The sequence below is a fragment of the Hemitrygon akajei genome, chromosome 5 (genome assembly GCF_048418815.1).
Source record: "Hemitrygon akajei chromosome 5, sHemAka1.3, whole genome shotgun sequence".
Taxonomy (NCBI): domain Eukaryota; kingdom Metazoa; phylum Chordata; class Chondrichthyes; order Myliobatiformes; family Dasyatidae; genus Hemitrygon; species Hemitrygon akajei.
The window spans coordinates 188247035-188264199 of record NC_133128.1 but is presented as its reverse complement, the minus strand read 5'-3'; the positions used below and the strand labels follow the sequence as shown (position 1 = coordinate 188264199).

Genomic DNA, 17165 nt, shown 5'->3' with positions numbered 1-17165 from the left:
CCAGGAGCATCATCTTCTTTAGTGATGTTCTGTTTTGTAACTTCAAAACAGTAAACGAATTCAAGAGTCGGAACTGTAAGTCTAACTCCAAATTTACTTTAAGTGAGGCATGCGTCACGTGGTAATGTGATGATGTATGCAATTAACGCATTTTTACATAGAGCCCATAATTAATTATTTAAATGAAATATTATTGAAATAATAAATACAGAACAATTGATGTAAAGTACACAATTAGAACTTGATGTAAAATAGCTAGTCTTCTCCTCCTTGAGAACATTTTCTTTTTGGTCTTTGATCATTCACATTTCTCTTCATAGCCCTTTTCTTGACACAGGGCTACATTTGTTGGAATTCCATTCTACGCTGCCAGATTTCAATCATGCTCTCTCGTTGCTTCGCACTCTTTTCGCTGCCCCTTTGAGTATTTTGTAATCAACATGATTTTCACCTCTACTGTGCCACGCATTCTGTTTTACTGTCACTATTCCTGGTCATCCAGCCAGCTCCAGTATTAATTTCTTTACCTTTGTTCCCCACACATGTTACTGTGTGGGACTGCAGATCTTACAAAATTGTTCAATTTCAGTTTTGCTTGGCAGGAGATGGTTCCAGCGTATCTGGAGTATATCTGTTCTCTTTTTATTGAAATTGGACCTTCAGTGGGAGGTGACGCTGTAGGCAGAGACCCTTCTTCAGGACTGGAAATGAAGGGTGAAGATGCTAGAATAACAAGGTGGGGTGAGGGGAAGGAGGATAGCCAGAAGGTGACAGGTGAAGCCAGGTGGGTGGAAAAGATAAAGGGCTGGAGAGGAAAGAATCTGGTAGGCATGGAGACTGGATCACAGGAGAAAGGGAAGGAGGAGGGGACCCTGGGCGAGATGACAGGCAGGTGAGAACGGGTAAGAGGTCAGAGTGGAGAAGAAGAGGTGTGGGGGGAGGAGAAGGAGAAATCGATATTCACAGCATCAGATTGAAGGCTACCCAGAGGGAATATTATAAGGTGTTGCTCCTCCACCCTGAGTGTGGCCTCATCTTGGCACAGGAGGGGGCCATGGACCAAAATGTTGGAACAGGAATGGGAATTAAAACATTTCTCACGATCAGCTCAATGATACTGGCCCATGGGCTTTCCTTTGTAAATGCAGGCAAGTACTAATGTTCAATTCAAATCGCTTAGTTGGTGCATAACAATGAATCACAACACTTTATACTCAGAAACTGAAATTTAATCTTAATTGGGCCAAGTCTACATGTCTGATTTTGGTCTCTTGCTGAAAGCATTTAATTGGGTTGAAGATTAAGGCATTTAAAATTTGGCATTATTTGGAAAAATCCTCTTAACTTATGGCATCGATGAGGATTGTTGACTTTGTTTCTGAATGTTAGTCTTTGATATTTCAAAATAATGTTGTGAAATTTGAATAAATTACAGATGTTTGTCTAGAAAGTATGCTTCATGTGAAATTGACAAAATTGTGCAAGAAACTGAAATTGTACCAACGGCATGTAAAAAAAATTAAAAATAACATTCTTTGAGATACTATGATACGACCGTAGCTTTTAGGCGGTATTCTTTTAGGGAAAACAATGGTAACATTTAGCTTGCTTGATGATATGCCATTTGAACTGACTGTTTATATGTTCTAACATAGCAGTAGGCCATCTGGTCTCTTGAACCTTCTATGTAACTATTTATTTGCTGGATCTTCTACCTCCACCTACTCGATCTACGCCATGATAAATTCCACAGGACTGAGCATAATTTTCCATTCTTGTCCTCTAGACACGGATGATAAGGATGCAGTTCTGTGCCTGTATAAAACAGAAAATGATTGTGTCATGAGGTTTACCTACTCGGAACATATTAGTGGAAAATCTGTCCTCACTGCTCTGAAGGAACCAGGTTAGTTGCTCTCTTGGGCCATTAATATTTTAATGCACACACTTGTTCTCTAACTAACTTTTTAATTGAATTATGCTAACATCATAATAGCAGACAATTTTGAAATACGTGTAGAATAAAAACTGAAGTAAGAAGAAATAAGTTCATGAATTCAGTAACTGTGCGGTGATTCAGTAAAATTCAATTCAAGTTTAATTGTCATTGAATCATACATGAATGCAGCCAAATGAAACAGCGTTACTTCAGAGCCGAGGTGCAAAACACAGCACCAGCAGGCATGGCACGCACAAGGCCTTGCAATCACAACAGAAGTGATCAAGACGGTTGTTCACTATTAGACTGTACGGCTCCTTCGACTGTGACAGCAGCACAGTGCTGGGCTCTTCCGTTTAATTTCTCCGCTTCTCATTGTTCTGCTTTACAAATTGTTTTCCCTAAGTTAATTCATTTACAACATAAGAGCAGAATTCAGCCCATCAAGTCAGCTCCACAATTCAAACACTTCTCCTTTTACTCCAGGATCATCCTCTAAACTATCTCTGGGCCTTCTCAGTTACCAGCACATCCATTCTTAGATACGGGGCCCTTGCAAGTTTAAAAATTTTTTATTTATTTATTTAGATACAGCGCGGAATCAACCCTTTGAGCCAAGCCACCCAGCAATCCTCTGATTTAATCCTAGCTTAATTACAGGACAATTTGCAATGACCAATTAACCAATCAACCAGTAGTCTTTAAACTGAGGGAGGAAAATGGAGCACCTGGAGGGAACACTTGTGATCACAGGCAGAACGTACAAACTCCTTACAGGCAGTGGCGGGAATTGAACTGCAGTTATTGGCACTGTAAAGCACTGTACTACACAACGCTATCGTGTCACCCTACGGTATATCTAGCTCTTGAACTTATTGTCTACTGTTATAAGTTATAAGATTTAAGTGCAAGTTCTCAGCCTTTCCAAGCTAATGGACATCCTAGTCTATAATGTGAAAAGAAATTAAAAATCCCTACATAAGCACTCCATAACAATTAATTTGAAATTCCCAGTCCACGTTGTTTGCTGCGTAAGTTCAGTTTTCCTTTGTGTAGAAATATAATTGATTTCTACAGGTACTAATGAATTTGCTGAAACGTGAGCCAGCTATTGGTTGTGCATTAACTCACTCATTTATCATTAAATCCACGTTTTGTTTCCTTGTCTTCTTTGCCAATGATTGACCAAGTCATTGTGCTGTCTCATCCCTATGTTTGTAAATATTTTCTCTGTCCCTGTCATTATCCCTGTCTCCTTAACTTTGCAGTTTATATAGCAATTTCTATCATTCTTCATTTCTGTGCCATCTCCAACATGCTTTTACTGCCCTTATTGCCAATATGATGTTCAAAACTTTTCCCTCATCAACTCTAAATTTGTCATATCTTATAAAAGACTTACATTGCTGAGATCAAATTCACCACAGACATCTGTGACTATATTATCCTGCCTTTTCTTTATCACTATCTCCTATGGCAATTCACAATATTCTTCTAATGATTTTCTTCCATTAGACTGCCCATCTGCGCTTCTTACTTACAATTTTCTAATTTCAACAGTTTTAGGAATGGCTTCTATTCTTCAACAAAATAATTTCTGGAAATTTAACCCCTTTGACACTGTGTACTTGTCATCTCTCATTGCCTTAATTTACTATCCATTCTCTACATTAATCTTGACAAATACTTTCACTATTACTTGACAACTGCTTTATATAATAATGGTAATATTTCACAGCAAAGGTTACTAGCAGTAGATTAAAAGGTACCATTCGCATGATACTCGAATTTGTTATGTGCATTTGCAGAATAAGATTCACTTCTTCATCCAATATCTTATTTACTGACTTGCTCTCTTCTTACAGACTGTGCAAGTAAGACCGATCCAATGACCGTACTGATAGCAGTGGTTGGTAGTATTTTGGCAGTGGGTATTGCTTTGCTTGCCATTTGGAAACTGATTGTGACTATTCATGACAGACGAGAATTTGCCAGATTTCAAAATGAACGATCAAGAGCAAGATACGAAATGGTAAGATTTTTTTTGTTGTGCCTCATTAAAATAATTAACAAATAAATAATTGATACCAAAGTAACTGAACCAACAAAACATTGGCAGGTTCTTAATATGCTTTGCGCGCAGAGCCTAAAATTTATATGTATCTAATTGATTCACATTTCATTTTGATTCATGGTGCTTTATATTAGATGTTTTAAATCCTTGTAGCAAAGGAGACTCGTACCAGACACCTAGTGCAACTTAAAATAGATTGTGTGTTTAGTTAAAGCATTTCTTCCCTTGATAAGGGTCTAGTGTCTCATAGATGACATACAGAGCACTGTGTACTATGGGTGTGCCTTCACAGCCCAAAGCAAAATTCAGTCATAATTCTAGTTTATGTCTACCTGAAAACCGGTGACTGTTTTTTGTGGCTGAACGTTTTCAGATATCCTGGTTAAGGAACTTGCCTATTATTGATGCAAATGACATTAGGGACCAGAACCAGGTGGAAAGCCTTAGTAGCTCTAGTACCATTTGTGCAAATGGATCTTGTCCCAGCAAAATACTAGAGGCCAAATGAAAGCAAAACTGATGCATAACAGTTTCAGGTATATTACTAGGCCAGGGAAAGGTGCTGATGAGTTTAATTACTGTCTGTCCTTAAAGAATTTTTTAAAACACACATTAAAGGGAGACTCTGGATGAGTTTCCACCACACAATGGCAATCCCCATATTATCCTGCAGAAATCAAGGAACTGATATATTGTACCTGCCTGTCTGTGATGTAGATAACTCCCCAGTAACCAAAGCAATACACAAAATGCTGGAGGACCTCAGCAGGTCAGGAAGCATCTAAGGAAATGAATAAACAGCCAATATTTCAAGATGAGACCCTTCATCAGGACTGGAAAGGAAGGGGAAAGACAGCAGAATGGAAGGTGGGGGGAGGAGGAGGAGGCTAGCTGGAAGGTGATAGATGAAGTCGGGCGGGTGGCAAAGGGCAAGTGCTGGAGAGGAAGGAATCGGACAGGAGAGGAGAGTGAACCTCAGGGTAAAGGGAAGGAGGAGCAGACCCGGAGGGAGGTAATAGGCAGGTGAAAAGAGGTAAAAGGCCAGAAAGGGGAATAGAAGAAGAGGAAAGGGGGGGAAGGAGAAATCGATGTGCATGCCATCAGGTTGGAGACTACCCTGACAGAATATGAGGTGGTGCTCCTCCACCCTGAGAGTAAAAGAGGAGGCCATGGACAGAGTCCCCAGTTACCAGTTAGTTCAGAACTGAATAGTGTATGCAGGAATATTTCCAAGTAACCAGAATTATGTGTGTTTGAAGCATTAAGAGATGACTTTAAGATTTAATCCCTAAGTTTAGTGATTGTAATTGGAACCCAAAAATGAATTTAGATAGGACTGAAATAGTGAGCTTGAATTAAGATATATCTGCCTAATATTTTGGTACCATGAGGGCAAATAAGCTGAATATTATTTTAATTTTAAACAGCTAGTAATCGACAGAAATACAAGTCTTAGGGGAACATGAGATACATTACTTTGTGATTCAGATGGTAAACATCAGGATCATTTCCAAATAGCCGAATAGTAGATTATCAGAAATTTGCTGTGCTTTTTTGAATGAATGTAGAAAAGCAATGATTATCCCTTAAGTGGTAGTGAGGTGGGCGTTTCTCCTAGCATGTGGCCCATGTGCTACATGGAACAATACAACTGATGTTACGATACATGGGCTTTGAGCAAAGGAAAGCAAAATGGCTGGAGTCCCTTTGTATTTTCGTGCAAGGGATTTCTTTCAGTGTGTCAAAAAATCAACTTACAAAAACTAGTGAAAATAGTGGGGGGAAAAACCTGCCAATATTTACAAAAAGTTATCTACCAGAAAACACAATAACAGCTCCAGACTTTCTCCAGTATGAACTTCTGGCAGCCTAATCTCTCTCTTCTAGCACTGAGAGTGATCTGCCCTGTTTTTTTAGGCACCAGGACATACCATCTTTAATTACCTACAAAGTTAACTTAAGACTACACATGAATTAGAATGTGATGTACCCCACAATGTAGTTACAATCATATTACAAAATAAACAGAAGTATCTACCTTAAATACAGTATACAAACAATATATACACATTTACACATCTCCATTACTAAATAAATTAAATATTCCACTGTGTCTGGTGGCAAAGGCACCATAAAGCCAATGCATTATGAGAATACACCTGGGAAAAGACATTGAAGTGTGCACACTCAGCATGATGGCTGAATGGCAAGACAATGTTTGTGTGTGTGTGTGTGTGTGTCTACGGAGCGCATTTACCAAGCGCTCTCTGTAACAATTGGTCACTATGTTTATTTGTTACCTATGGTTGATGTGTACCGTGTGAGATGTAAGGGTCATGCAATTTATTATTGCCACATTCTCATGGATTAGTTAGTAACAGCTCCCTCACCTTTGCATTCAACATCATCCTTTTCTTGATCCAGCTCATCTTTTTCACATTCCTCAGTATGTAACTTACATCACTGAAAATGAAATCATGAATATTTACCAAGTCTGTGTAAGGTGAAAGAAACAGCTAGACATGGACAGGTGGTGGTAAAATGGGGTGGTAACGCAAGCTGGTAATGAAGACGTTGCTTATTCTCCATTCAGTATCAGCAAAGCCTGAGTGAGACTGATTTTCATCTCCAATACTCTACGAGCAGACATTAAAATACTGATCAATGCCTACAACGAAGGAGTTCTAATTGGTGTTGTGCCTTTAATCACACTTCATTGTTCAGTGGTCCGTTATACTTAAACTATGCTCTGGTGTAATACGTAATACGATTCTTAGTAGTGTGGAGGATCATCTTGGCAGTGTGGAGGATCAGAGGGGTCTTGGGGGTCTGAGTCCATAGGACACTAAAAGCTGCTGTACAGTTTGACTGTGTGGTTAAAAAGGCGTATGGTGCAACTGGCCTTCATCAACCGTGGGACTGAGTTTAAGAGCCGAGAGGTAATGTTACAGCTATATAGGACCCTAGTCAGACCCCACTTGGAGTACTGTGCTCAGTTCTGGTCACCTCACTAGGAAGGATGTGGAAACTATAGAAAGAGCGCAGAAGAAATTTACAAGGACGTTGACTGGATTGGGGAGCATGCCTTGCAGGAATAGGTTAAGTGAACTTTGCTTTTTCTCCTTGGAGCGATGGAAGATGAGAGGTGACCTGATAAAGGTGTATAAGATGATGAGAGGCATTGATTGTGTGGATAGTCAAAGGCTTTTTCCCAGGGCTGAAATGGCTATCACAAGAGGGCACAGTTTTAAGGTGCTTGAAAATAGGTACAGAGGAAATGTCAAGGGTAAATTTTTTACACAGAGAGTGGTGAGTGTGTGGAATAGGCTGCCAGCGATGCTGGTGGAGGCTGATACGATAGGGTCTTTTAAGAGACTCCTGGATAGGTGTATGGAGCTTAGAAAAATAGAGGGATATGGGTAACCCTAGGTAATTTTTAAACTAAGTATATGTTGGGCACAGCTTTGTGGGTCGAAGGGCGTATATTGTGTTGTAGATTTTCTGTTTCTATGATCAGTGACTTTTTATTGTGTCATCATCATTATTATGTCATCATGTGCTGCGTTGTGTGATGTGGATGATCATGGTCTCATGACCGAGATTGTGCTGGGCAAGTTTTTCCACGTGAGTGTCTGCCATTGCCGCCTTCTGGGTTACCCCCACCATTCTCAGAGATTTTCTGCCTGGTGTCAGTGGTCACAGAACCAGGACTTGGGTTATGCACCACCTGATCCATGGCTTCACAAGACCCTGATCAGGAGAATGGGGCTAGCGAAAGGAAAGAGAATCTTACACCTCCTTCAGTAGAGATGTATCTCCATCCTGCTGCCTACAATTAGTTGTGTATTTTTTTAAAAACTCATTGTTTATTGGATGAGTTGTCTTTTTTCTTCATTTCAATGAACCGCTTCCATTTTTTGGCTATGAACAAGACGTTAGGGTGAAATTACCAAGATAGTAAAGCAAATGGGAAACGGAGCTCTGCGGGTTTGTTTGTCTTGGCCGCTGGTTGTCACAATTAGGGTGAAATAGTTCTGCTGTGAGAACAAAGTCACCAGAGAGAGGTAGCTGATAGATACAAAGTATTCTCTTTACTCTTTATTCGACAAAATGAGACACAACAGGCACAATATTGAGGCCTGCTCCACCCAACACTACATGACATTTTATATGTTAAGTATCAAAGGACAATTCAATATTTACAATGCTTCCTTTGAACTACACATAACTCTCACACCACCTCTTCACACCCACACTTTAGACAATGTTAAACAACATTGTCTGTTTTCAATTAACTGCTGTTTTTACAGCTCTAGGGTCCCATTGTCCAGATCTGCATTTTAAATTTAAACTATATTCCATGTTCAGATCTGAAGATTGCTGGCTGAAGTTATTTGCTATACAGTCGGTCCTCCTTATCCGCAGATTCCGTATGCACGGATTCAACCAACCGCGGATCGGGAAAACCCGGAAGTTCTCTCTCCAGCACTTGTTGCTTGAGCATGTACAGACTATTTTTTCTTGACATTATTCCCTAAACAGTACAGTATAACAAGTATTTACATAGCATTTACATTGTATTAGGTATTATAAGTAATCTAGAAATGATTTTAAAGTACAGGCAGTTCCCAGGTTATTAATGAGTTCCGTTCCTGAGTCTGTCTTTAAGTCGGATTTGAAATCGGAACATGTACATCCGGTATTATTTAGCATCAGTCAAACGTTTTTCTTAGTATATAGTACATATTTAACCTTTCTATGCATATAAAACACTTAAGAAACATATGTATTTCAATAATTATACCACTGCGTTGCTTAGTAATAATTGTAGCTTTCATCGGGGCAGGGCCTTTCACATGCTCCATTAAAATTGTTCCGATCATTGACTGCCTGTAGCCTATGCTTTTCCAATGACCGATGGCATTTCACCTCTTTCCAATTGCTTTATTACTTCCACCTTATTTTCAATCGCGATCATGATTATTTTTGTGAACAGAAACACTGCGGATTCAGAGCTGTGCTGCCATGTCCTAATGTCCACCTCACGGAGACTTTAAATAAAGTCCGGGGTTCCGCTGGGTCCTAAAGACCAGCGCACTGAGACAGGTTAAATAAGGGACTTGAGCATCTGTGAATTTTAGTATCTGCAGGGGGTCCTGGAACCAATCCCCTGCGGATAAGGAGGGCCAACTGTATGTCCTAACTCAAAAAACACCCTATCAAGTTTGACTCCAGCTTCAGAAATAAATCAAGTTGTTGATGTGGGGTTGGGGAAATATTTAGTTCAGAACAGTTGCAATAAAATACTGGGGAACTGAGGCCCTCCTGTTGGGAAGGGTCGACCATGGGTGTTGCGTCTCAGCTGTCTACATGATAGTCAAGCCAGGGCAATACAGTATGGAGAGCAAGCTGTTACCCATACGGCAGGCTCCCCCTTCTCCGCGCAGCTGGTGAATCCAAAGGGATGGCAGATACTGGCACCAGCAGCATCACAGGAGTTGCCAGTCAATGTTGAACTCAACGCAGGATTGCCTTAATCCAGCTCCGTATTTTTCCTTGAGGTTACTCCTCAAGTTGGAGAGGAAGCATTAAGAAGAGGGACGCCTCATGTCTTAATAAGCTGGTAAGGAAGGCGGGCTCTGTCGTGGGCAAAGTACTGGAGAGTTTAACATCGGTAGCTGAGCGAAGGGCGCTGAGTAGGCTACGGTCAATTATGGATAACTCTGAACATCCTCTACATAGCACCATCCAGAGACAGAGAAGCAGTTTCAGCGACAGGTTACTATCGATGCAATGCTCCTCAGACAGGATGAAGAGGTCAATACTCCCCAATGCCATTAGGCTTTACAATTCAACCGCCAGGACTTAAGAACTTTTTAAAAGCTATTATTAATGCTTTTTGAGATAGTGATTTAGATGCATATCATATTTTTTACTGAGTTAAGTATTGTATGTAATTATTTTTGCTACAACAAGTGTATGGGACATTGGAAAAAAAGTTGAATTTCCCCATGGGGATGAATAAAGTATCTATCTATCTATCTGTCTATCTATCTATCTATCTAAGCCTTCCCCATAAGTGGATATAGCCACAAGGCAGTGGAGAATTGAGATGGGAGTTTTCCTTTTTCTAGCTGATCTGCCACCCATGGCTGCTGAGCCCCATCTGCCCAAGGTAACTGGTTTTAAGGCACTGGTAAGCTGCCTGTGTCCCTTCTTCTTTCTCCTCTCAGTAGAAACAGTTCCACTAGGCTTAGTTAGCTAAGCCACATGTGAAAGCCGGGAGCTGGACTTGATTATCAGAGGCTATTTGAAGCATTTAATAGGTAGTGATAGCATGTCCCCATTACCCTCCCCCCCCCCCCCAGCTATGATGACCTTAAGGCATTAAAGTAGTTGCAAAATTTAAAAAATCACAAAGACAAGACCTGGTTATAACTATCAGGAAAGACAGAACAAGCTGGATCACCTTGATTTTGAGGTGAATCTGGACGCTGTCCTGATAGAGGTCAAGCAAGTAGCAAAAAGTACAAGAAAGACACTATTGAATTTATTAGGAAATTCAAGAAGTCTTATTGGCATAAGGAGTGAAAGTACAGGGAATACTCAACCCTAAGTAACATAGGGACATTTCAAATGTTGAGAGGCATGGACAGAGTGGACGTGGCAAAGTTGTTTCCCATGGTGGGGGAGTGTAGTACGAGAGGACATGATTTGAGGATTGCAGGGCGCCCATTCAGAACAGAGATGCGAAAAAAAAATTTTAGCCAGAGGGTGGTGAATCTATGGAATTTGTTGCCACGGGCGGCAGTGGAGGTCAAGTCATTGGGTGTATTTAAGGCAGAAATTGATAGGTATCTGAGTAGTCAGGGCATCAAAGGTTATGGTGAGAAGGTGGGGAATGGGACTAAAGGGGAGATTGAATCACCTCATGATGAAATGGTGGAGCAGACTTGATGGGCCGAATTACTGACTTCTGCTCCTTTGTCTTATGGTCTAAGTAAAGTCTGAGAAAATAGCACGGATGTAGTTAGATCAGAACAAGGGAGAAAAGAGTAGAATAGGCTGCCGAGCTGCTGGAAGTTCCCAAGACTAAATGCTACTGAACAGGAAAAGTTTTATTAATTGATGCAGCAGTATTGGCGGGGGAGAAAAAAACTGCTGCAATAAAATTTAATATCTCATTCTTAAAATCTTCCCTTTCATTGCAGGCAACCAACCCACTGTACAGGCCAGCCATCACCATTCATTCTGTGGAAATTCTTCCGACAATGCATAACAAATCTTACAACGGAATAATTGACTGAGTTGTGAGCAAGACTACATTGTTATCTGTGCCATGAATTAGTACCTGACTGGGATTGCATCATTGAATCTAGCAACTGGAAACTGCCGATCTTCCTCGGGCAGACTAATATCTAGGAACGTGACTGAAATTATGTCCATCTAATCCAGGAGTTCCCAACCTTCATTATGCCATGGACCAATACCATTAATCAGGAGGTTCGTGGACCCCAGGTTGGGAACCCCATTCTATGCAGAAATTAAATTTGGATAAGATTCAAAGTACATTTATTATCGAAGTATGTATGCAGTATACAGCCCTGAGATTAGTTCTCCCGTTGACTGACACAAAACACAGAAATACCATGGAACCTGTTCAAAGAAAACATCAAACACCCAACGTGCAAAAAAAGAACAAATTGCACAAACAGTGAAAAACACATAATGTAAAAGATTAAACCACAAGACATTGCAAGATTCTAGGAATGTTCAGTTGAGTCCAATTAGCACTGTGCTGTACATTGACTGCAGGCTGCAGAGACAGTCCGTCCCGATCAAAATCACAGAAAACAACTACAAAAAAAGAATAACCAGAAACACATCATAACGTGAACTACAGAGTCCAATCCACAAACCGAATCGATTAAACCTTGACCAAGATCCAAGGCTCCAGCCAAATGCAGGCACCTTCCTCCAGGAGCAGCAAATGTAAAGGAGAGAGAGAGAGAGAGAGACCGGTCAAACATAGGCTCGCCTTCTGCTCTCATCCTCGTTGATTTCAATCTTCCTCAATGTTTTAATCAGCGAGAAATGGAGTGGATCACGGGCGGGCGGCCCGTCTCCAGGCCGCACACTTTGAATTATGACAATGCCCATAATTCAGAGAAAACGATGCACAAGTTCTTATTTAGAACTATTGACTAACGTTCATGAAGAAACTAGTTCATTGGACTTGATGTTTAGTTATGTGTTGCTGAAGATTCAAGTTGCAACTTTATTCGGGGAGGAAAGAAAGTATGTGCTTTGTCATGAGTTGATAAATTTGAGTGCATTATGGGAGGTTTTTAGGATAGTTGGCTACATTAATCCTATGAAAAATATTTTTTAGTATAACAAAGAAGTAAGCATATTACCCCAGAATTGAACAGGTGTTCAGGTATTTTAGCCAACCTATACTGTTACCACTTTTAAAGGTCATCATCGTGTGACGTAGGTAATTATGGCCTTCCATCTGTCTCAATCCATGACCATGAGTGGTCTGGGCAAATTTTCTACAGAAGTGGTTTGCCATTGCCACCTTCTGGGAAGTGTCTAAAGATAATGTAAAATATTGCCTGAACGATGTAGATCAAGCGAAAATTTGATATTGAAGAAATATTGGCAGATCTTCAGTGGCATTGGGTGCAGAAAAACAAAAACTGACGTAAACCTCTATGGAGTTGGGATGTTTAACGTCCCTGGATTATTTCCAATCTGCTTTGCCTCCACTTTGGATGGACACAGTTGCCTGCCTAAGAGAAAAGGGTATTTTAATATTCTGCAAAATGACCCAAGCCACTGGTATTACAACCTTACTTCTGTTCAAGGCTACACCCCTTCCCCACAACCCCTTCCTGCCCTCTCCCCCACACCACCAACTCTTTCCTCAGTTTTTCACTTTAAGTAACTAACTACCTTGTGGGTTGGGGCAAATCTGAACACTAAAATTGCAGTGTCTGTTGCTAGTGGGATGTCTGCATGTGTTCATCTTTTCCCTGTCATGTTGATGGGCCTGATCTGCAGATGTAACGACCCTCTCACATTCAGAATGCACTCAGTTTATTACCAACATGCAGTTTTATACCATATAACATTTGTACTTGCTACAGACTGAATTATAAATACTTTTGGGAAGTTGCAGATTTGAACCCAAAAGATGATAATTTTGATAATGTTACTTAGCTTTCACATGCGAAGTAAAAATATATATATATAAATAGAAGCCCTGGAAGAGGTTCTATTTTCATGACGTGAACTGCCTTGGACTTTTTGAACCATTTTTCCACTATAGTTATAGAGCAATTTGTATTTGTAAAGCTATTGTAGCACAAGAATTGCACTTTCAAAAGTACTGCAGTTAATCAACTAATGTGGAGGCTTGACTCTCTTGTGATAACACATACTATCTCTCAAAGTGTTTCTTTTATAACCTGATGCTATTTATTGGTTGGAGTATAAGTGCTGGTACAAGTATAATAGAATTTTGGGATGGCAGGAATCAGCAGATTTATTTTTAAGTAAAGTTTTAAAGTTATACTTGGCTGATAATGCCTGAGGATAGAATTAATATCTTTAGCTAATCATCTTAAGAAAATATGTTTTCTAACATATTTAGGCAGTTGTGAAGACTTGAACAGCTAATTAAAATTATAAAAGCAAAGGAGAAAAGTAACCTACATATATCTTAGGAACTTTATTTAGTAAAGGAGTGAGAGGAACACAAGTAGTTATGAAAATATTGAAATTGAATAATAATAACATGGTAACTTGGTGACTATAAAGATATTAGACATTATTGTTTTACTTTTCATTAAACTAAAAACTTGTGTGCTGTAAATTTGAAATTTAAGAAAACAATGTGGATAGTCATTAAGTCGGGCAACAGCTGTGAAGAGAGAAATAGTTATGTTTCATATAATTTTCCCTCCATCAGAACCATTAGCTCTTTTTTTCTCTCTCCCCAGTTGCTGCGTATTCTACATAGAGTATTTTCATTCGTTATGTACTGTGTCTTAAGACGTGGGTGATCAGGGTCTTTCCATGACCATGACTGTTCTTAGCAAATGTTTCTACAGAAGTGGTTTGCAATTGCTTTCATCTAGGAGGTGTCTTTACAAAACGGGTGACCCCAGCCATTATCAATACTCTTCAGAGATCGTCTGCCTAGTGTCAAGTGATCACATAACCAGGACTTGTGATCTGCACCAGCTGCTCATACAACCATCCACCACCTGCCCCCATGACTTCACATGACCCTGGTCGAGGGACTAAGCAGGTGCTAAACCTTGTCCAAGGGTGACCTGCAGGCTAGCGTAGAGACGGAGCACTTTATACCTCCTTTGGTAGAGATGCTTCTGCATAGAGTATTCCCAGTATTTTCTGTATGAAAAGAAAGTTGTGTTTAGTTGTTTTTAAAGGATATAACTATGAGTGTAGGTAAGGGGAGGGGGATTAGTTGATGTTATACCTGTACTTCCAGAAGGAAATTGTTAAGCTAACACTCGTCAAAGGCTGGGGTTGAAGGTAATATATTTGCATGGATAGACATTAAAAGATCACTTTCTGGTAGGTTTTACTAATGAGAAGCTCCAGGAATTAATATTTGGAGCCTATCCAATTACATTCACTTACAGTGCCAGCGACCGGGGCTCAAATCCCACCACCGCCTGTAAGGAGGTATTGTACATTTTCCCTGCGACACTCTGGGATTCCTCCGGGTGATCCGGTTTCCTCCCACAGTCCAAACACCTATCGGTTGGTTGATTGATCATAGTAAATTGTCCCATGATTCGGCTAGGGTTAAATCGGGGGTTGCTGGGCGGCGTGGCTCAAAGGGCCGGAAGGCCTATTCTGTGCTGTATCTCAAATAAGTAAATAAATAATGACTTAAGTGAACTGATAGAGAGGAATGTAAACTTTGTGAATACAAGATAGGTAGGAAAGTGAATTGTGAAGAGCTTGCAAAGTGTCCTTAAAGAGGCAAAGAGCAAAAATATAGCAAATGGAGGATAACTTACAAAGATTGGTGGTTTGCTTTGATATGAAGAAAATGAAAACATTTTGTCAGGTGGTCAGAAATTAGTGAGTTTGGATTGTATGTTCACAGTGCAGGAAGTTTAATAAATTTAATTTTTTTCCACAAGGTTTTTTGGAGTAGTGGAGTTAGTATGATTGTAAATGTGCAGGGGTTTAGTGATAGTACACTCAACATGCATGCAGCTTGGGGCTTTACATAAATAGGGATGGACTTTTGTAGGAGGCATGCGGCATCAATTCTTGAGATTACAGATATAATCTATCAGGACAGAATGAATCGATTGGACCTGTGCTCAGTGGAATTTAAAAGAATGCAAATGAATCTTAAGTAAAAAATGGATTTTGAGAGGGATTAGTATCACCAATGAAAGAGATGCACAATCAGCCCCAATCCTCTGCCCTGCGCTTTGAACTCTTAAACAATGACAGTGTAGATCCAGGCCTGCCCCAAAATCCTGATGTTGACGTCTTATATTCAGATAAAATTTGACAACTTTAGGATATTGGGTGAGGATGGCAATTCCAAGGAAAATAAACTTTGGAAAAGATCTCCTGAAACTTCACCACCAATAAGGTGCTGCTTGTTTTATTTACGTTGGAGGGATATTCAGGGTTTAAGATTAGTAAAGGAAACATACTTTCCTTGGACAATAACAGAGAGGCTGAGGCTTTTATAGTTATGCAGAGTGTATACGACTAGAAATAGTGCTGGAAGAATCCATATTCATTTATAAAGTGGGTATTTTTTTTCCACTTTCAACTCCTCAGCTGTCATACCACTTTTGCTCCTTTGAAGAAATTCTGATAAAAAAATTATACAGATTGTCTTTTTATCTTCAATTAAAACTCTTAGGTTTTAAAAGATGTTGAAATTATATTGTATGGGAGAAGGTCATTTACTAACTGTGTGTTGGTTCTTTGAAAAAAGTGTGATAATTTCCCTTTGGTACATAGAATCTTCCCCCTCGCACATCTATTTGATTTTCTCTTTAGAAATTACAGTCAAATCTGCTTTACAGCTCTTTCAGTATAAGATTTACTGAAAATGTTTACAATAATCAAAACTGCTTTTGGAAGTTATGCAATAAAAACAAGTCCATGTAAAGAATTTTCTCTGTGACTTTCAGTACTTTTATAATTTAAAATTAACATTTTTGTTCATTAAATGTCATTAATCCTTTCTCTTGCCTCTTCTGGAACAGTAATTACTGTTACACATATCCCAGCTGCCTGTTACACCACTGGTGTTTAGGGTAGCAATGAAGGTCCTCCATCTTTGTTCAGGGCTTTCTTCATCATGCCTGTAGCTTCCTCTTGGTTTTCAATACCGTCAGCCTTACAAGTCCTGGGTGGAGTCTCAGGAATACTGTCACAGTCAGATGTAGAAGGAGTCTTCACTGCTGTTTCTGTAACAGTTTTGTTTTACCAATCAGGATTGTTAGCCCTGAGCTAAACCCCAAAACCAGAACCAGTGGATCACTCTTAGTCTGGCCTCAGCCCTTTGACCTGTTTGACATGGGTGACCCTACCAAGAGCCAAAGCATAAAGCCCTGACTCCAGCCAGCATAGCTCTCCAGGTTAGTGAGGCATGCAAGCCTCCAAACCCTATGACAAGGCTGTGGTCAATTTGGAGGTGTTACACATATAATACTGAACTTATTACTTCCTGCCTTGCATCTCCTATCCCTCGCTACGTCCAGCGGAAGAACTTCAGTTTCTCTCAAAGGAACATATACTTCATATAGTTCCAGTTTGAAATTCTCTAGTCCAGCATCATTGGTTATAGGAATTGCTTCACCCAGTGATGCTGGACTAGAGAGTTGCTCCACCCTACCCCACAAATTATCTTCCTCTGATCAGGTCACTTAAGGGGGTCTTTTTTTTTGCCAAAGTAAAAATTATTTATCTGAGCACTGTCCATAAACCAAAATCTTCATGAGTCAGAAAGTTTGTTGCTGAGATTACTAAAATTGATCAGGAAAATTAATTAGCTACTGGCTAGGACTGGTCTTAAGATGTTGGAGCAGAATTAGGCCATTTGTCCCTTAAAGTCTACTCTGCCATTTCATTATG

At 39.9% G+C, this 17165-nt stretch overlaps 1 protein-coding gene across 1 annotated transcript in view; it reads left to right on the top strand.

Moving 5' to 3' along the window:
- The window catches only part of itgb5 (integrin, beta 5), a 139085-nt gene extending 122885 nt beyond the window's left edge, over positions 1 to 16200 (top strand). Inside the window, exons 13-15 of the mRNA XM_073047518.1 lie at positions 1787 to 1906; positions 3805 to 3971; positions 11225 to 16200. Of these exons, the coding sequence (XP_072903619.1) occupies positions 1787 to 1906; positions 3805 to 3971; positions 11225 to 11320 (383 nt within the window). The 3' untranslated portion in view covers positions 11321 to 16200. The remainder of the gene's footprint in view (positions 1 to 1786; positions 1907 to 3804; positions 3972 to 11224) is intronic.
- Positions 16201 to 17165: the final 965 nt, after the last annotated feature.